The sequence below is a fragment of the Nylanderia fulva genome, unplaced genomic scaffold, assembly GCF_048542155.1.
Source record: "Nylanderia fulva isolate GAGA-0341 unplaced genomic scaffold, ASM4854215v1 Scaffold18, whole genome shotgun sequence".
In the NCBI taxonomy this organism is placed as follows: Eukaryota; Metazoa; Arthropoda; class Insecta; order Hymenoptera; family Formicidae; genus Nylanderia; species Nylanderia fulva.
The window spans coordinates 2,021,982-2,044,500 of record NW_028190055.1 but is presented as its reverse complement, the minus strand read 5'-3'; the positions used below and the strand labels follow the sequence as shown (position 1 = coordinate 2,044,500).

The 22,519-nt window shown below is 33.6% G+C and overlaps 1 protein-coding gene across 8 annotated transcripts in view; it reads right to left on the bottom strand.

The window, feature by feature from the left end:
- Positions 1–1,170: 1,170 nt before the first annotated feature.
- Positions 1,171–22,519, bottom strand: part of LOC114943748 (uncharacterized) — a 29,209-nt gene continuing 7,860 nt past the window's right edge. For 5 of the 8 annotated variants that reach the window (XM_029319431.2, XM_029319433.2, XM_029319434.2 and 2 more), the window contains 5 exons: positions 21,109–21,303; positions 20,766–21,023; positions 20,495–20,630; positions 20,236–20,310; positions 10,968–18,835 (listed from right to left, as the gene is read on the bottom strand). In XM_029319431.2, the coding sequence (XP_029175264.2) occupies positions 18,249–18,835; positions 20,236–20,310; positions 20,495–20,630; positions 20,766–21,023; positions 21,109–21,303 (1,251 nt within the window). In that variant the 3' untranslated portion in view covers positions 10,968–18,248. Of the gene's footprint in view, positions 7,910–8,139; positions 8,255–8,379; positions 8,600–8,809; positions 8,989–9,414; positions 10,443–10,967; positions 18,836–20,235; positions 20,311–20,494; positions 20,631–20,765; positions 21,024–21,108; positions 21,304–21,959; positions 22,478–22,519 lie in introns of those variants that run through there. The other 3 variants (XM_029319435.2, XM_029319436.2, XM_029319437.2) reach the window with 3 other exon arrangements.

Sequence of the window (22,519 nt, the reverse complement as noted above, 5' to 3'; positions counted from 1 at the left end):
TTTGATGTTTAATTAAACTTGACATTATATGTAACTTACATTGAATTTTAATTAATTAAATTTATTAGACTTTTAATTCTCTATTAATTCAAATTAATTCATCTTTTAATTTAAATCGAGTTAGATTCAATTTTGTTGAATATAGTTACTTAGATGCATAAAAAAATTGAGAAATATCTGAATCGCGAAATTTCGTTAAGGACACAATTTTCTCGATTGTAAATTCCTTTAAGGATAATTTCTCTTGTTAGCATCTTTATATCCTCTACATCTTTTTTAATCTGTATATTATATTGTATTATGAGAGACGTTGTTTTCTGTGGTCACACAATATTATTTTCTTTCACTGTCGTTTTATTACACCTTCTAATATTGCTTTAAATATTCTTTTTTTTTTTTGCATACAAAGCAAGCAACGAAATCGGCATCAAAGTTGTCCTGTATTTGCGAATTTGCCGATCGGCGAGCGCGATATTTAACGTCTTGGATCACTTTCTTGGCGCTTTCTCGTTAAACAATAATATATATATTTAATTAATTAACAGTATCGCTTATTGCTGCTGTTTCGTGCATTGACTTGAAGGTGATGCCTTGCTGAGAACGAACCAAGCTGCGTGCCATGGTAATCTATTTGAAACTTAACCAGAATCATGAGATGTTAGATATAAACAAACATAGATAGATATGATTTCACAGATATACGAATTAAAAAAATAAGCACAATGATAAGACATTAGATATAACGATAATTAACGATACATAGTTTCTAGAAGTATCAAAAATTTATAATAGAAATACATATTTAGCGAAATTAGAACATCCTAAAAATCAGAAGCGCATTAGTCTTACATTGTATATCGTATCTTTTCTCCCTTCCTGTATACATCTAGTTAATACTTACACGAGAGACAGCTCCACGCTTAATTTACCTACTTTTTTCTAACATAAATTGCGAAAGCTAAATAAGATACAGGAATTAAAAATCCTGAAATTGAATAGAAATAAAGATAGATATATACATACATCTAATTGAATACTTACAAGAAACAGCTCCACGCTTAATTTACTCCCTTTTTTATAACAAATTATGAAAGCTAAAGAAAGAAAAAAAAGAACAGGAACTGAAAATCCTGGGATCGAACGGAAATAAAGAAATAATAGGCGTAGAAAAACAAAATAATTCATGGATTTATTAAAAATAACACAGAAGTTCGAAATGACACAACAAATCAGAACAATAAGCCGCGCTAACGGATTAAGAAGTCTGACGATTATTATAGCGTATCACAATCGCGGGATCATTACACACAGATCGATTAGGTGTCTCGATCTTTGAGAAAGTCCCTCGACGATATTGCCAACGATCTCAAGGAAAGTTTCGCGTCACGTGGTTCATGATTTTCGATCGCTGTCGGAATAACACTTTCGAGACATTTACGTGCAAATATATTCTCTCATGCCCATTTCCTACTTATTAATCTATTATTGCATAAATATGTTTCACTAGCCGCTCAGCGGAATATATTTTCTCATCGCAAAGTCTATAATTATTCTAAGAGTTATAGTGCATATAAATTGCATTCACCTTTTACCACTTATCTAACTAAAGCAATCCCTGAAAAAATAATAGCGTTAAAAATAAATAACGCGTATTATAATTTGTGAAATGAAATATTTGTAGTAATTCCTGTGCAGAAGGTATAATTGCAAAATGACGTTTCTAACATTTTTCCGGGGATTTCTTCAAGTATTAAATTAAAGTGATTTAAAAATAGAAAAGAGAAAAAAATTATATATATTATATTGAATTTATAATTTTTGTAAATATATTTTGTCGCATAAAATAATTTGCGGTTTATAATTTGCGCAATTAGAATTTATATTATAAAACGTAAATTAAATTGACAAACAAAATATTGATCGCTAATTAAAAGTATTACCACACCACGTGACGGTACTTTTCCTGGCGAATAGTCTGTTTGGAAATCTCTTTAAAAACTGTTCAAATCAAACACCGAATATATCTCTGTTTCGAGATATTCCTAAGTCTTTAAACAAAATTCTCTAATAACAGTTGTATATCGCAGTTCAAAGAATTTCCAAAAACTTGTTCGCCGAAGCTATGAGTATGAAATAGTCTCTACGAGGGTCTCAACCCTAAAAGTAAGTGTAAGAAGATTCTGTGATCGGCCTTTTTTACTTAAAAAATAACATTTTTATCCAAAAATATTTTAGCAATTCACATTTTTCTCTCTTTTGTATTCATATAAATATGTATATATAAATACATAAAAATAATATATAAATAGGCAAATAAAACCTGTAATGTTCAAACACAAATATCGTAAGAAGATTCTTCATTTAATCAAGATAAACTCATTTGAACTATGCAAGGTCTACCAAGCCTCTCTCTTACACTTTCTGTAAATAAAGTATATCATTTAGGGTTAATATTTAAGGTCTAAACAAAAACAAACATCCATCTCCAGGATGACTTACTGTCTATCGTGAATCGTGTATCTATAAATAAATATTAACGCTCGATATATTTCTCGCTATCGTTTTCACAGCTTCTAGGGACTACGCGTTACCTACGGGAAAAAGCGCTCGATGTGTTCTGTTACACGGTAACCGTAAGAATTGCGATTATCTTTGGATAAATTGCTCGTAGTTGATGTTGCGCGGGTAAAACGTAAAAGAGATAAAATTCGGTCGCATAATCCAGAGACGTTCGCACTGCAATAATTCGTAATAGAAATTTGATTCGAAAGACAGAAAACTGATTCGTCGCACATTATGTGGAGATCCTAAGAGACCTAATTAAGAAAAATTAATATCACCCATATTAAAAATATTTAATTCTTAATGTAATTTTAAAAAATACAATACGCGATCTCCAAGTGCAAAAATGACTGACGAACAATCTAACACTCGAAATAAAACGCGAGTGCAAAGATGATCTAAAGCGTACAAGCCGCAGCATATTTGTCTAAATCCGACTTTCTTTTCTTCCCTCTCCTTCTCCCTGCCAGAAATTATTATACTCTGTCGGCCTGTAATAAAGATATTAAAAACTACACCAAATCACGCAGCATCGTTCGACTTAACGGCATCACTTTCCCTACTACATTTTTAGGGATGTTCACTACTCGCTACAATTAAGAGACGAAAGCGCACGATGAATGAAACAAGTTTCCGGATATATTGTTCATATTTTCGACATTTTTCCCCGATTTTTATAATTCTTTTATTTCCTTTCTCAATGTTATCCAATTACTGCATGTCCGTTTAAAGTAATATATTATGACTAAAAAAAATGTAAAACTCTTTTTTTTATACGTAAAATAAAATGATTAATTATCATGGCAGAATACACAAAAGAATTTGACAAGAGAATAGTTTCGTTGGTTTCGATCATCATGCACTTTTGTTTGCCCAGATATTTCGATTAGCGCGGTCACTTGTCGTCTACAAAGACGCGCACATAGCGCTGGGAGAATTCACAAAACGCCATCTAAAAATTTGTTAATCTCACAAAGCTCTACTATTTCTCTTTCTACTCTCCCTTTCTCTATTTTATCTTCGTATGGTGTTACAATGAATAAAGATTTTTCATTTAACACTCTAAGAGTTCCCATCGCTAGGTGCGCTAGAACAATATGGTCTCTCTATGTAGTTCTTATGATTAATTCGCTAATTAAATAGATCTATCTATGCTCTTACTTGTATTATCTATTATTATAAGGCATGGAGTATGTTATACTTGTCCAGTCAACTCTTTCTTCTCTCTCTCTCTCGCACACTTTCATTCATACTTTCTCGCTTTCTTCCTCTTTTTCTCTCATTCATTTAACTCCATCATGCGATACCCTTTTTTCGTTTTTAAATCTATTCCGCGAGTTATCTATACGTGTAAGTGTTGTAACGATTCCGTTTCTTTTCCGTTGGAAACTAATTTCTTATTTACGGTATGCTTAGCACGCAGATAAGTATGCACACTCTACCACCCCTCTTGTGATCCGAAAAGAGAATTGGACTCTGAAAAATTTTGCGCACGCCTCTATAAATTGGCACACTGTCTTTTTTTCTATTAAAGATTTTTTTGGCCGAGTCGTGCTACTCGCATGAATTCGACTCACTTAAATTTATTCCATTCCGAAATTCGATTTTTGCGCGGCTATCAAGATAAACAGTTCGCATTCATTTCTCCCTTTACAACTTGTAACAACGCGGTCCATTCTCTGTTCAGAGCGATACGCTAATCGCATTTAATATAATCGTTAGGCGCTTGGTAAAAGATGAGGGGCTCCGCTTCGAGAGAGGAACCTCTCTTCATACATCTCCTTTCGCTCTCGTAATTAATCGTACATTAATAATCGTACGTTAACATTCGATGAGACTATTTACAAGCTCGTTTATCTACTGGGGTGACTATGTGAACGATCGAAGAGTCGAAACGCTAAGCATGTAGGTACCTCTATGTTGTCTCGTGTCTTTTGCATGCGCGTATGTAAGCACGTAAAGATACGAAGTTGCGATTTTGTTGGCCGTGAAAAGAGAATATTACTTTTGTGGAAAAAAAAAAATAATGTAAAGAATAAAGATTTGAATTAAAAAAAAAAAACACATTACTATAAACTCAGCACTGCTGAAGCGATAATGTGAAGCTTGAATTTAAACGTTAATACAGTTATGTATTATCTCTTTTTTCGCACACGGTTTTGACATTTACTTTTGATCGCGATTTTTCCCGACAATTTTCAGTGTACGTAATAGCAGCGGTCGAATTGATATTTTTTTAAAGAAGTAAAATTTTCCGTGATTAATTTTTTGTAGTGAAAAACAAGTCTCTCTAGCAATAATCACAATTTGAAGTATAATCGCATAATTTTATTTCCATGAATACGCGGATCAAACTCTATTGTTGAGAAAATTGTCGAAAGCTTGCCTTGTTTCGCTTTGATTTTGGCGCGTAAATGAAAACGAGTATTACCTATTGTTCCATCGATGCGCAAATTCGTAAACACGAGAGCTTGCTGCGTGACTGAGTGTACGTATGAGAATGTGAGTGTATTGTACGATACGCGATGTGCATGCATGAATACATATGTATTCATCTACATATATGTATACATGCATCGCGTTATGTCGAACGAATTTCTGCAAGAGACTGTCGTGAGTATCGGTAGTTAAGGCCGATTCAGTGTTTCTCGCCCGTTCTCTCTTTCTTTCGCTCTGAGAGCGAATATTTCTCTCTCTCTCTCTCTCTCATAATATATTAAATTAAAATATATTAATCACATATTAAATTAAATAAATTTCTTCCTTTTTTTAGTCCAGCGTATGATTGAACGGAAACGAAATGACTACGCCGTATAAATAAAATAAAATTTCATTAATAAACTTAATGAGATAATAGAAAATATCATCAATTGAACCCGTTGTATTATAAGTAACGTTAGGCCAGCAATAAAAGGACTACTATTTTATTTTAGACTGTTCAATTAGTTAGAATTATATAAGCAAGCAATAACAAATCATACGTACTACGTTATACGTACAAAGTTAGATTTTTAATACTCCTTTTTCAATTAAACATCAATACCATTCGTTAGAAAATATTAATTGTGCTAAAATGATACTTAATTTCATGATTATTAATTCTTTCCCGTCGCTTATTACTGGTTTTAAGAGTACATTTCTTGTCACTTTCGTTGTTGATGAAACGAAAACAGATAATCTGAACCGGGCTTAATCAATCGATCAATTTTGTAACTTAATAAATCGCAATCGTAGATAACAGGCTGTTTTCAGGCCAGATGAGAGAATCGATAAAAATCACCGTGCCTTAGAAGATAGATTTTGCACGATCGCACTTATCGAACTGCTTCGGTAACGATCAGATCGATGAAAGATGCGATCGTACGAGAACACTTTAAACGTTTCGTATTATACATATCGTCATCAAAATTTGTATACGCTCATGTCCATTCTTCGCTGTAATTCGTTTTTTTTTTTTTTTTTCGTTTTCTTTTTCGAAACGCTTTTATAGGCCGGCCTCCATGCCGCGCGCGCGAACCTTTATAAAAATCATATATTATTATTATATATATATATATTTATCACCAAATCAACAAATAAATATCCTAAATATATTAAATATGTGTAATATATATATGTAATATGTTCTCCCAACAAATAATATATATATATATATAAGTTCATCTATTTCGTTAATAATATAATTTAATATACATAGTAATATATATGTATATGTATATTACTATATATATATATATATGTATGTATATACGTATTTATAATATATTTATATATTACTTCTCATTTATATATACTATATTTATATATTAGGCATACTCTATATGTGAAAGTCTACCCTTGTATCCCGGTAGGATCGGACTGGTCCGTCCGACCTTGCTATTTTTAATAATATTTCTTTTTCCTTTTTTCTTTATAATATTGCCTTCTCACTATTTATCACCCACCTTCACTCTAGAAGGGTGCGTTCTCTTTCATTAGAGCCACACGGATCTCCTCCTTCGCATGTGGTCGTAGCTCACAGCCGAAACCAAATAAATTCTAATGCATTCTTGCACCGAATCGTTCCTTCGTGTCGCGTCTCTTTAATATCTTTGTGTGCCCATGCAGCTTTCTTTCTTACATATGAAAAATCCATATTATCGCGCAGACAAAAAGAAATGCATTATTTGAATCAGAAGCACCTGTGTTAACAGAAGAAACGCGCGTACACAAAGGAACGACTTTTTCAGGCAAGAACGCATTCGCGTAATAATCCCTCGTCGTTATCTCAAATTTTTAATAAACGTAATAAAAACTTCCCTGATTACAATCAAATGTCCATATTGTATAATCTATTGAATGTCCGTAAAGTAAACTTCCTCTCCTACGCTGCTTTCGTCTGTCATGCATTCACGATCACCATTAAAACAAGAGTGCAGATGGAGAAGATAATTTACGATAAGGAAAGGAAATTCATGATAAATTAACAATATGAATATAATTGACTGTACAGTCTAAACATAATAACCCGATACTAATGACTTTATTATTTTATAATGCAGCTAATCTCGCTGTATTATAAAGTTTTATCAAGCAATCACTCATTTCCATCTATCTTAATTTTTCTCTTCTCGAAATAACACGTTTCTATTATTTCTCGCGAACTTGTCATACACGTTCTATTAAACAGATTTATCTGTCACGCTTCATTTTCGTATTTTTTCAAAATACGCAAGCACGATTAATAAATCTTTCCCTGTAGAACGTTAAGAAAAAATCAACCATCCCTGCTAATAAAATCTCCGCGATTTCCATAGCAAAAAAGAAATAAAGAAAGTTAATGAATATCCTGAAATATCGTCTAAATCGTATTTCGAAACGATCAACGAAATATTTCAGCTCTCTTTTCATCAAACCTTGTCTACCATCCTCGGATCTCCGTACTTTATCCTATCCTGTAGGATGATCACACCTTCTCGACTCCATGTTCGACTGGGCTTAAACCAGTAATTAAATGTATGAGGCCGTCGCCGTTCGTAGGGTGGAATGAAATGCGCCGTGAAGCGTGTGCAGAGGCATCAGCTTTTCGAGATCTGCCTGCGTGGATGACGCGAGAGACAAATCGCCTCCGTGCCCTTCCTCGTGATCGCGTCTTAGGTGCTCGTCGACGCACTGTTTGTCACTATTATTATTACGATAATCGCCACGATCTTGCTGCGAGCGTTGCGGCGAGTAAACCGTGTTGGATGAAGGGTGCGGGAGGACGCGACGGAACTGAGAGGCAGGCTGCACCCTGCACGCACCCTGTACCCCCTCTCACTTGTCCTCGGACTCACCTCGCGGTGACGTGTCCGTATCCTGTCTATCGCTGTTATCAGAGAGTGTGAAGACGATCGTTGTAATTTTTTTTTTTTATACCCATCTGTTATATATCTATGCAAAACTTTATCCTTTCGGCTCAACTGGCTGCACTAGTTCAGAGTTTACTCCTTACATTGGAAGAAAAGAGATAAATTTGAAACTACTGCAGCCAGTTCAGCTGAAACAGACATTTTGTGTGAACGAACGGAAGTATAAGAAGAGTCTGCCAAGACTTACCATATGTATCGTATAGACTTCATCTTGAGAGCGGTGGAGTTCTCTTTGCATTTATATGCTAAGACCTGTTTCACGCTGCTAACGTCCACTGACGGAAACCTCGACGTCACGTAAGCTGTAACAGAAGATATTCATTAAATTTTAATTTTCGAGGAAAGGAAGGTTTACAGAAATGTTTGATGTACATGCGTTTCTTAATGTATCCCTCCAAGCATCGTCATTTTCATCGCGTTTACTCACATATAATGGCTTGAACCTTAGCCTTATCGAGGGCAGGTTTGACAGGACGTTCGGTAGCTGTGCCAGCGCGGCTCCAACGTTGACCTGTGACGGAGCACGTCGCCAGCTCCGTCGGGCTGAACAATATCGCGGCTAATCCACGTGTCAACTTGCGATAATCACTCCATTTGACGGCTCTGAGCTGCTCCTCGCAGACAGCTATACCCTCACCTAAATGGACCTGTAAGAGAAGAGATCAGTGCTCAAATTATGACATTGTTATTATTCACATTTATTTGTGAGAGAAACGTGTAGAAAAATTAAACGTGCAAAGACATTTGCATTGTCGAGCGAATACTGTAAAAAGATCTGATACAATTTAAGCTTGAAGTAACAAAGGGATCATTTATTTGTTTCAGGGATGTTAGAGAAGAAATTCATTGATACTGACCACACCGTCCGACGAAAATTCTTCGAATCCACGGAAGGCAGGCATCGCGGTTGGCGGAGTCGTTCTCATATCCAAGGGTAGCCATTCGCTCCTGGAGGGCGAATTTCTGCGAACGGACGGCGATGGATGTTTGCCACCTCTGGTTCCGAGTCGCGGTCTACCGCGACGTACTCTTCGCGCTGGAATCATCAATTGTGAAAAGGTATGCATTTAATTTTGTGTTTCTTTCTGCGTCGCATAAACCTCGGAGAAGAAATGTTAGATGTAACTCTACCTGTTATTATGCAATTATCTTTGCAACAGACATGAAATTCAAACTTTGCCAAAATAATTGTTATATAAACAATAATGTTATGATGTTTATTTTATGAAAAATATGCAAATGATGCATTCTTCTACTATATGTATAAGTTGGAAAAGAAATATATTATTTAGATTATTATTTGATGGTCCAACAAGAATTACAAAGTATTATTAGCTGATGAAAAATATTTCCGGATGAGCCGAACATATATAGGATACATATACAAGTTTTCTGAAAGGATATATTTATTTCTTTTTTATTTTATAAAAAAAATGAAATCTAACATATATGAAAAAAGAAATCATTCATTTAACTTAAAACTACGCAATATTTCCAAAAATGTGGAAATGACGATTTTAGAGGTTTAATATACGTATAATAATAAATACTTTATGCTGCATAATACTTTCAAAAATTAGGAATGATTATGTGCAGATAAAGCAAACTATTTTTAATGAATTTTGAGAACAGTATAAGAGAATATCGGTAATGTTGTCACTTTGCAACAATCTTTTTAATCGAGGAATCGATTCTTGTGCCGATTTATCAGTCTGTCGATACATATAGAGGAACGTGAATAAAACACACACAGACTTTTCATCACTTATCAAACATTCATGTAATCTAACTTAGCTTTCTAAAGAAAACGATCTTGCAATCGTGTTTCACTCTAACTTTTATACACTGTAAAAATATATATAATATATTATATATTTTTTTAAATATGTAATATATTACATATTTTTTACAGAGTGATAATTAGTAAATTTAATTAAGCCCTCTCCCTCACAATTACGCATTAAATCGTTCTTTCAATATCAATATCATAATATGGTTTACTGTATCGATGTATTAAAAACATCACGTTGATAATGTCCATCTTCGTCGAAGAAACTTATAAGTTGATTCGTCCGTTTGACATTACGATCTCAAAAATATTGAAGAATGATATCTCCTGAGGGAGACTTGGGGCGTCTGATAGACTGATGACTCCACGGGATGATCATGATTACGTTCCAACAATCTCTTCCTCGGAAGAAGAAGAGGAGTCGGCAAAAATGAGGGAGGAGGATGATCTTCCATCCTCCGTGACCACCATGACCTTCCGTTGCAACGATGTCATCTCTAGGAGGTCGGGAGCGGTCGCATGGGCCGACCTGAGGTGTCTGCGTAGATTACTGTTGTTGCTGTAGACGCGGGCACATTGCGGACAAGGCCGCGGATTGTGCCAGGTGGAGACGGCGCTGGAAACACTCGATATTTTTAACGAGGTCGGCGACGACGACGACGGTGGTGATCCCGTTCCCTCCGTATCGAAGTTGGCGATGGCTGCAACATACCAGCCGACGAATCTAGATTAGTTTCTCCATCCATCCGTCGTCGTCAGCCAAAAATCACCCTCTTCCACATCCTCTCCTATCTCATCTCTTTTCTCTTTCTTTTTTACATTTCCTTTTTTTCATCATACTCTTGTCGAGCGCAGCTAAGACCGTTTTAAGCTTACGGTCTAATAAAGTCGATTTTCCAATCGTCCCGAGATAATTAAAATATCAGAATATCTTGAGGTGACGTGCTGGGAGATTATAAATCCTTTAAATTGAAGATGCGGCTAGAAAGTATCTTAGAAATCCATCGATATTGTATTTTAATGTAGAATTATATTATTTTTCAAACATGTTCCTCTATACGTGTCGTCGAGTATCATGATATATTATTTCAATATGTCTGTTCAAAAGTTTTATGTTGGATCATATGTATCAGCGGTGTGGAGTGATTGAAGGTTGATTTAATGTAACATGTACCTTATCTGCTATCGCCTAAAATTCTCGTGCAAAAATAACGTAATACACAATATATTCCGTACAAATGTGAATTACTTTATTCAAATGTGTCGGTTTGACAAAATTTCGAATACAGAATCGAATCGCTACGACGGGATATTGCGCTCTAAGCCAGACGGAAAGTCTCTCGTAATTCGTGATTGCAACAGGAATTCGTTTTCGTAGCCGAAAGAGTTCGCGTTAGTTAATTATTACCTTTTTTTCGTAGTCGGAACGTACAAAAGCGCGAACGTAAAATAGGAACGTCGCTATTATGGTAGGATTACGCTTAGTAAATCTGCGTAGATTTGCTGGAAAAATCCCGTCATCGAGTATAACGATAACGAGGTCCTCGTCGCACATTGATATTGCAATTAAATAATGAGACTCGCATTTCGCGAGTCTCAACAATGGGAGTGTGGGCGAGGGGACGGGGTGAGGAAAAAAGCACACTTGATTACAGATCTATGGCTACTTGATTGATGCATCTGTTGTCGCTAGCGAAATTAACGCATGTGTTTGTTTATATGAGTTATAGGTTTCTACATGCTGCGCGATTCGACAATGTCGCGCGATCCTTCGCAAGCTTTCTTTCTAACTAACCATTTGTGCATTTTTCAAACAGATTTTTGTCAGTTTAGAATAATAGCGAAACGCTAAAACATTTTTTTTCCGTCAAGCAATCGATAGCTAATAAATACGTGCTACTTTGACGCGAAGATAAAATGTCCGATTCGAACTTTTTTTTTTACTATTCTCGTTCATGTTTAATTTTATTAATTCATATATCGATAAAGAACGATTTTATTGACCGCTCGTAATAGAAATTTATTTTCTGATTTATGCCACGCAAAACGATTATTTCTTTCGAAACCATATACATCTCTAAAAAATAAAATTAATGCATGCATTGAATTGATACATGTTGAAATGCTTTACAAATAATTAATGTCAGTGCAAAGGTTGCCAAAATAAATTAGTCTACCAGTCTAATAATAAGAAATGGACGGCAACATATAATACTAGTCTTTATCTTTGCCAATATCACATTTGCAAATATCATAATTTTTCGAATATGTATTTTAATCCTGTCTCTTGCACTCCCTCTCTATCTCTCGTGCGATGATGATTATAGTACAACTTAAAAAATAAATGTAAAAGCTATCGTAACGATGCAAATAAAGCTTTTATACAATTTCACGATTTATTCGGTAGTTACGAGTAATCGTGACAATTGCGAAAGTATAAAAAAAAATTCAATCGTTTGCGGCATTCATCATCATGCACAAAGGTTCAAGAGTTCTTGCTCCGGATAATTTCTGATAAATTAAGTGCAGCATATGTGCAGTAAATTGCAAGCGCACTCGATGCAAGCTTAAGCTACTTGTAGTGTTGGGCCTCGGATACATGCGCATACGAATTTCTGTAGTTTCTGTATATATGTAACTACATCTAAATATTTCCGTTCAGATAAGTCTGACGTATTTGAAATAAAAGCGATATTAGTAAAAAGATTCATCTCATATGTGAGATATACCGAAATTATATCTAGAAAAAGAGTCGTTTACGTATTTTCGTAATCTAAAAATTAATTATCACATTATTGGAAATAAAAATTATATATAGATTGATCAGTATAATATTCTTACAATTGTATCAAGCGATACAACATTCAATAGATAATTCAGTCTACGAACTTTGGATAGAGATTCAAATTTATAAAAATATAAAAAATCTTCTGTAAAAATAGAAACAGATTTAGATGAATTTCAAAAAAGTAATACCTGCACATGTATCCAAATACTGTCATATTATTTTGTGCCCATCACTTACTGCTAGTCAGTTAAATATAACGCAGTGCCGCATATAATAAATAAATTACCGTGGCGTATCAAATCTCAAGAAAACATTGTGGAAATGTTAGCCGAAAGTAAAATATATGTCTCTCAATAAGTTATGAATTCGAATTCTTTTTTGATGCAGAGCTCATTCTGTCCAGATAATTGCTTGTTGAAAAAAAGAAGGTCTATATTCCTTGAAGCATAAATCAGATCATTTGTAACTTGCTTTCGCTAACTTTCTTTCGTGTTTATATTAAGCCAATATTAAGTCACTTTTGTGGAGCATATATGAGCTCAGCCTAAAAAGAGCACTTTATCAATTTTTTATTCTATCGGTTTTGTCGCTACAAAATTGCTGTCTAGCAAGTGTCCTGATAAAAAAACAAGGGCACCTTTCAGACATTAAAACTTGTACTCTACTTAAATACAATGCAATAATTGAATAAAATAATTGAAACGATTGTACATTATAAAGTTTGCCTAATAAAAATTTACTGGATCAACAAAATCACACATATATTTTCTATATTATTCTCTCATCTTTAAACTGTATAAATAAATATATATATATAAATTGTATAAATTTTGTATAAATTATCAAGTATAAAAATTGAAGAATTTTAACATGTTAGATTTTAAAAAACTATATGGAAATAATTAAACATAAAAATGTATACTCTTCTTTCTATTAATTTACATAGATTTCATTTTTCTTATGATCTTCGAATTTCTATCAGGAACTCCGACAGGTTCTCTTTCGCACGTGCAATTTTTTTTTCTTTGCGCGTGACAAAGAGAGACATTCATGAAGCCAATACGCATTTTCTCATCAATTATCTGCTCAGAAATTCCGCCAAGTACAACTTGCTGTACTTTTCTTTCCTGTTTTCTTTTATCTCTCTTAGACGCCTTAATACAGTACATACCGCACGTACATACACACACACATACACGCACGCATACTTGCATTCGTCGAAAATCAGTCGTATATCCTTTTTTTGCAATTGCCATTATATAATATATGTGGGATAGCACGAGACGCTATTGACCTGCCCGTTTACTTAGAGAATAACTTACTTCGGATACGCCATGATTTGAATAAATATACGTAAATATTAGCATGTAGTGACTGACTACTTCAGAAGCGAAATATTCGTATTTTCGATACAGTCGTATTGGAAAAATTGCCGCTATTTACATCGAAAATTTCGCACTTTTGCTTTTCGCGCATACTAAAATCTAACACTATCTTAAGCTTATATATTTTTTGAAAAAGTACACTCGGAAAAGATCGACATGTCGATCGGGAACAGAATTTACATAAAAAATTATGTAGAATATATATTGCGTTAAAAAAATGCGGTTTCTCACCCGAACGAAGAAACAATGCCTCTTTTTGCGCTACAATATTTTCGAAAAAAATTTACAATATTTTTTTTTTTTTTTTTAAATATATATAACTTAATTTTTTAAAGAAAATTTTTATCTTATGCAAAACATTCTATCGAAGAATTTTGCCAAATTTATATGTTTTTTAACATATAAGATTAAATTTTTATATTTTTTTAATTAATAATTCGACCTCTCTCTAGCAGTAAAATAATGACAACAAGATAATAATTAAAAATATTAAGTACTACATACTCTTTCACCAAGCTTAACTCTCCTTATATATAAATCATAATATTAATATATTAAAAATATATTTAGTAATCAAAAACGTACATTCTTAAAACCATAATTTATTAAAAAGATTTTTAGAAAATATTTTCCTAAAATAAAATAAAAAATTTAATACTGTTTCAATTTTTCAATTACAGATATTAATTTTAAAACTAACATGATATTACTAATATATATACTCAATGATTCATCACGTTTTCAACAAATAATAATTACATTAACTTCATAAAAAAACATTGTTTTTTGACTAGATTAAAATTTTCATTTCGCATCATTAAATAAATAACGTAAATCAAATTAAAAGTGCAAAGTATGCTTCGCGATACTACATATACAAGAAGATGTCCATCGTTCAAACGAGAAACCATGTATATTACCTTCATTTAAGGTAATATTCCCTATAGCTACACCTATATGTTAATAACAACTAGCGATCGAATATACGAGTTATCTTTTGTAATGTGACGCGCATACAAATTACATAATAATTTACATATATACAACACATAATTAAAATGCGCTAAAAGATACTGGTTTTTATGATGAAGAAAGCCGTCGCACACTGGAAGTCGTGCGACGCGGGAAAAACCGAGATAATATCCTTTCGAACATAAAAACATCTTCGAGACGGCAGACACGCATATATGCGTTCAAAGTTTTAAATTAACGACGGCAATAATAATTATAATTGTAATAGGAGAATAGTAATAGTAGTAGTAATAGTAGTAGTAGTAGTAGTAGTAGTAGTAGTAGTAGTAGTAATAGTAATAGTAGCAGTAATTGTGGTATTGATAATAATAGGATTCGATTGATAATAATAGCGATAGAATAGTTATCGTAATAGCAATAATAGTCGTAACAACGCATAATACAAATGCTAAAATCGCAGTTTATAGGATAAAGTTAAAACTTATTATCGCAGACAAAAGATACTTTTTTTTTTCAGTGAGCTTTTCTGTACCTACTCATCGAGTTGTTTTGGAAAAAAATGGCAAGTACTGTTGGTAGTTTTCATCACAAAAAGAGATACTATTTTTTCACGACTACGCGATGTATGTCGTCGATATCTCTTATTCTCATTTAATTTACAGTAAATTGTGTATTGTTAGACCCAGAAAGAATACTAAAATATTGCGGGGTTTTTTTTCGAGCATTATTTCCTATAAGCTGTAAGTGTGCTTGTTATTGATTAATAAAAACCGTCACCGTTTTCTCTTTTTCTTCTTCTCTTTCTCTCCTTTCTTTTTGCTCTTTTGCTATGTCTCCGTGTTGCGGAATTACGGAATGTTTGCACACATTATTTGTGAATTCGTAATATAATCGTAATTATAACAGTGAATGTTCGGAATTGTATTGTGATATTAGCTAGGTAACCGGTTTTTAATGCCCAGCGAAGTCCGGCCTGTCAAATGATGCTTACTATTATGTGACATTCTGTAACACATCACTCTGATATACACAGTATATGGAATCTCAGGCAAAGGATCGAGTAGACACCAAAATGACTGAAAGCAGTAGCAAAACTTTTATAAATAGTATTAATTGCAGATCTTACTGTTACTAACGAGAAAAAAATTAACAAATATGAATGTTATCTCTATCAAGTAGTGTATAAAAAAAAGGGATGTATTAAATCTACGTTTCTTATTCTACAAGACACTGCATTGTAAAATTCAGTAGTTGAATTTTCACAACTGGAATTAAATTATATATAGTATTATGTGTGAAAAATGCACCATTATAAAAGAAACATTATTCTGTATTGATAAGAGAAGCAGAACGAAATTCTCTGTATATGATCCAAAGCCTGAGAGTTGATGAATGTAACACTGCTTGGCAAATGTATAACAATATTATAATATGATATGCAACATTTATAATCTAATCTTATTTCGGTACTAATTGTCAGTTGTGCTGGGCATCCATTCATATCATAAACGAAAATCTCGAATGTACATTCGTAGTACATTTTTAACGTGTAAAAAAACATTGCAATCGCTTACCAATGTAATAACAGATAATAAAAATCGTTTGTATAATATCGGCAATCTGTGTTATAGTTGCAGTTGTTGCAACTTTTCCCAGTACTATTGTAAATTGTATTGTATGTAAATATATTATAATATATAGCTGCATCTGTTTAGTAATTTGATTGTATGTGAGGTAAGGAGCCTGTTTATATGAATGGTACGACTTAAAAGGTTACGATTCTAGGGGACATACCCTGTGCCCCATTTCCTAGAATCGTTATTATAAATCGTACTTATGGAACTATTGTCATCTGTAAAATATAATATAAAAGATCCTGAGTTGTACTGTGTGGTACTATGGCTATGGAATTGTGCGGCAGATATCTATGCTGGTTTACTTTTATAGAAAGTTAAAATTAAAATGTTCATAACTAATAAAAGATGATAAAAGCAAAATTATGACGGAAATGAATAATTATTGAAATCTAAAATAGTTAAAGAACTGTATATATGATATAAATGTATCTGAAAAATATTAAAGATATTACTGAAAGCTTATACAAAAAAAAAAAGAAAGAAAAAAAAATTACAATTAATTATTGCCTTTTTACTTTCTGTAAAGAATATACTGTAGAGTTTTCTCTTGCAAAACTGTTGCTACATGTATGAACTTTACACAAAATGCTATCGCGTCTCTTAACATTTGAAGAATTCTTTGTTTAAAAATCGATAAAGGTAAATTAAAAATTAAATATATACAACTAAGAAAAAGAATATACGGCTTATATATAAATTACATAAATATCGTTTAAGAACGTAGTTAGATACTGAGCATTATATATAATCTGTTTACACAAGAACAGTGAAATAAATATTTTTACGGTATTGTCATAAACATATGTATCTATCACTGATAGAGTATTTGAAAAACACTCTTATATGGACGTGCTTATATAGACGAGAAACCAGCAGAGACATTGCCTTCTTATTATATATTGTTAAATTCAATCTGCTGCATTATTGCGATCACGGTTTGTTGATAACTGTTAATAATAAATATTATTACTCTGTTGAGCTGTCAATTGGCTGTATATTGCAATGTATGCATGTGAAAAATATATCATGTTATGAGCTATGTCATTGCACATTGCGTTGCAATAATAAAGTAAATATAATCCTCTGTAAGAATATAATATTGTAGTAAATATCTGTAGTCTGTATAACACTGTATAGCATTAAATAAAACAACAAGTATCCAGCTGCAGAATTATCAGTACGAGGTGGGATGGCTGCTCCACCATCGGCATTTTAGTCGTTCTCTCCCCCCCCCATCATCAGCGTTCATCTTTACGATGAATAGGCACGGGACTTTATATGTAAACTAGTCTCCCAAACCTATATACACTGTCGACCTTCGTATGAATGATCATTCGAATGATCTGTATAGGCGTCTTATTACGGACGAAAACAATGAAGTGCGCGACTGTCAATCATATTTGACTTCTTGTCCTCCATTCATGTTTGTGCGACAAGAATTGCATACGCGTTTCTCAAAAAGATTTAAAATTATAAATTATACCCGTGCACACACATACACACCTCTGTGCACAGGACCTGAATTATTAAATACGGAATCAGCCTTGTGTCGTAACGTTATTTCTAGCTACTTGTCGGTCAACTATGAAGATACGTTCCCTATTGAATCACAAGTTCACTAAAGAATAAAGATAAAAACTCGAAAACTTTGTTACTATATCACAAAATGATACAACAAACTGGGCACGATACAGATTAAAAAAATAAATAAACATCCTGTACACATTAGTGATACGTAGCATCGAATTGCAACATACCACTACCAAAATGCTTTGAATCACTAATCTGCGCCACCTCTACCGAATAAGCATTATCGCCAGCTTGTGCCTGATACGATCTGAGCTTTGGTTCCGTGGTGCCACCACCACCACCACCACCGCCGCTTGCGCCACCTTCCTCGGTGATATTCCGGGAAGGTGGAGCAGGAGCCGCTAAAAGCACCTTATTATCCACCTGAGTCTGAGCTTGAATCTGAGCTTGTGTTTGAGCCTGAACTTGTGTTTGAGTTTGAGTCTGAGCTCCTCCCTGAACCTGCGTTTGTGTCTGTCCCTGTCCCTGGACCTGAACCTTAACTTGATGCTGGTAGATTTCTTCCTGACGTTGTCTGTCTGCCACACTGAGGTCGTGGAAACTGACCAGGTGACGCTTCAGGTACAGCTTGGTCTTGAATGGCTTGTTACATAGAGGGCAAGTGACACTCTGAGGGTTGTGGATGAGGCGCATGTGCTGCCGCAGGTTGGACAAGTTACTGTACATGCGGTTGCACACAGGACAGGGGCGTGGGTCCAGCGAGTGCAGTTTACGCAGGTCAGCTGCAACAACACACACAACTTGCTCTAACCGGTAGCAGCCCACAGCATTGCACGTTACCACAGCATAGCACCACGCCTTTTCACACCACGTATATTATCAGAATGATACCACCCACCACAGGACAGCAACAACCAGCAAACAACCCTATTTTTAGCGCTACCCAATTTTTGCTGCCTGCATGGTACAATACAAAAAGAGTACCCCCCGCAAGAATATCACTTGCAAGGATGCAAATATGTTTGGCAGACAAAAACAATGGTAATGCAGTAAGAAAAAACATATAGTTTGAAAACAATGGTAAGCATGAATCGATGAATAATGAGAACTAGTAATTAGTCAAAATCTTTTTGTTTACATGTTCATTGCACATCTCCTTAATTTTTTTCTTTTGTATTTTTTTTTCCAGTAGAAGATATGTTAGCATGATATGTAGACACATTTGTTTTGATATGAGGTAGCATATGACAATTTTCAAGTTAGGAATTATTTAAAGAAAAAAATTATTAATAAAATTTGTGATTATCTTCATAGTTAGAAGAAACGATCCTAAATTATTTTACATATAACTTAAGAACAATATATCATAAAGAATGAATAATATTATAAGATTTAAAATCTGTTACAATTCGACATATTATTTAATATTTCTATCTGTTCATTCATTAACAACTTTATTAATAAAATTTTTTTTATAAATATTCATTAATAATAGACCCCTTAATGCAATTCTATTGTATGAAACATAAATGACATCACATAAACATATTTATATATCATATTTAATTCAAAGCAGTATGTACAAGCCGATTTGAAAACTTGTCACATGTATGTAAAAATGGCATTTATAATGAGTAAACGAAAAAGCAAATGATAATAAGATAATCTATGTTGAACTGAGTGTTAACATTTTTTAAACAAGCAATTATCTTTTATATTAAATATTTTTTCAGGGTTAGATTTAATCTAGTGTATGTATGTATGCATTAATATACACGTGTAAGTGTATATGCATTAATATTAATATACTATGTGAAGCAGGAAAACAAAAGATTATAAAGCATATTGGGATGGGGTTGTTTCTTGAATATGTACACGCAGGACATAATTGTTAATTATTAAATATTTTTTTCCGGGCTATTTCGGTAACGTTCATACAACACAGCTGCTTAACTGCAAACTGCACTCTGTGGACTCAGGCCTGTTGCAGCCTCCGAGTGTCAAATGTCCTACCGCCTACCAAGACCTACCGAGCTACACACGAGCTTACCATTTCAAACCATCAAGATTCCTTTCTGCTTCCTTGTTTCTATTTCACATTTGACATTTGTGATGTAATGGCTAGGTTGTTGCTGTTTGTAATGGTGCTCGCACTACCAAAAAATAATAAATTTTGACTCACCTTGCTGCTCCTGATTTAATTCCGTAGTCCCATGACCTGATGGACCTGGCATTCCTCCTTCTACATTTTGGTTTCCTAAAATTAAAATGTTAAAGTGAATCTTAGCACAATTTTAGATTTAGTTTTTATGATGTAAAAGTAAAAAGAAAAAAACCTGAAAAATTCAGTTATTACAAAACATTTATACAATATAAAATATTTATTATTAAATATTAATATTTTTATTTTAATTTTTTCAGATAATCTTCAAAATGATTACCTTGATAAGATGATGGATAGGATGGCAATACTTCCATACCACTATCCAAGCTGAGAAATCCACTGGGTAATGTGTTAGCTTCTTGTTTTGGTGAGCAATCGTCATCACTGCCATATTCAGGTAATTCTATTTTTGGCTAAAAGTAAAAAGTTAAAAATAAATATTATAAGTATATACTATTATAAATATTATATTGTGTATGTATAGCACATTATACAATATAATCAAAAATATGTTTTCAGAATTCGACAGTGTATAATACAATATATACCTCAACAATATCGAGATCTTTATAACAATCGAGCTGAACTTGAGGCTCGATAAGTGGGCGCGAGCGAGGTGCAATAGTAGCACAAGGCGGTATAGAAGGTGTTGGACTAGAAATTGTTGGAGGTGAATCACTTTTTTTACACAGCCTTTTCAGTGGTGGAGGGCTCGAAGGTGGTGGAGTTCTACTGCGTTCATCGTCAAAGCTCGGTGAGATCAGATCACGGCCATTTGATGCATGGATGTTATTTGTCTTCAAATGCTGCAAAATATTGAAATTGTACATTATGACATGAGCATTATGCGTACATATAACGAAGATGGAAGATACTAGGTTAATGTCAAACCTTTTCGTTGTTGTGCTGATTATTTTGGGAGTCGGTGAGGCCACGAATTTGAAGAGATTCAGCTGTACGTAGAAATGTAGGTAATTCTGCCTGCGAGATATTTACCTCTCCAGCGTACATAAATTCCAATAGCGACTGTAGATGTTCAAACTCAACATCTCGCATAAAAATTATTGGATGCTTGCAAGGATTTGTCTGCAAAATAAAAGGTAATATTATATTTTACTATTAATTATTAATTTATTATAAAATATTTATAAAAAAAGAAAAACAGCCATTCTATTTATTTTTTTACATCAAGTTATACATATTATTGCATATATAATTTTCAATTTGATAAATTAACTATATTTTGCAATGTTTATGGTTCAAAAACGACTATATATATATATATATATATATATACAGGATGTCCGGTAACTAACGGAGCAACGATTACAAATGGATTCTTTGGTCAATTTGGGAACAATTTTTCCTCAGCGAAAAAGGTCATCATTTTTTACAACTTTCCAATATTTGTCATTATGTATCTTTATAACTAAGCCTCGAATTAAAATTTTATTATAGTAGACTCTACCTGAAATTAACTGAAGAATGTAATTATGTTAGACCTATAACTCCAAAACGTTTAGTTTTCAAAAACCCCATTTTTTTCAATCGCTTATAACTCGAAAATTATTGACTTCTCAACATTTTTGCTAAGGAAAAATCGTCTCCAAATTGTCCAGAGAATCCGCCCTTAATCATTGGTCCGTTAGTTACCGGACACCCTGTATATATATATATATATATATATATATATATATCGTGGAAAGTGCTAATATTTAATTATATTAATGATACAATTTTACATATATTTAATTTTGATGCCTATTTTTTCCTCATGTTTCAGATCCCCGACATCTATAATTATAGAATCATAAAATTGACGATATGGAAGTCTTCTAATTAAATAATGCATCTCATTTAGATAATCCTACTCGTCGTATCTCTCTTGAAAAAGATGCGGGAGAGATAACGGAGTAGATTACTGTTGCATAATTTCTCTGTAAAACGCGAGCACGATTAATCGTACGAACATATATGACGAGCTCGACGTCCATTTATCGACCTTCCCCCAACTCTTCGTCGGCGCGTTAATTGCCGGTCAGCAATTACAAATTTTATTCGACGCGGTCGCGAAAGAGCCCGACGACGATCATGGGGAGGGTGAACAAATACATGCAACATCGTGACGTAATCGCGAACACAAATACGCCTCGCTTTGAAATGAGGCGTGAAGACGAAAAAGATAAGAGAGACCTAACGTCACGTAAATAGGTATTGTGTAATTTTGGAATTATTCATCGCGCGAGATGAGACGAAGGAAATGCATGTTACGTATACACACGCACAGACAGGGAGGTGGGCG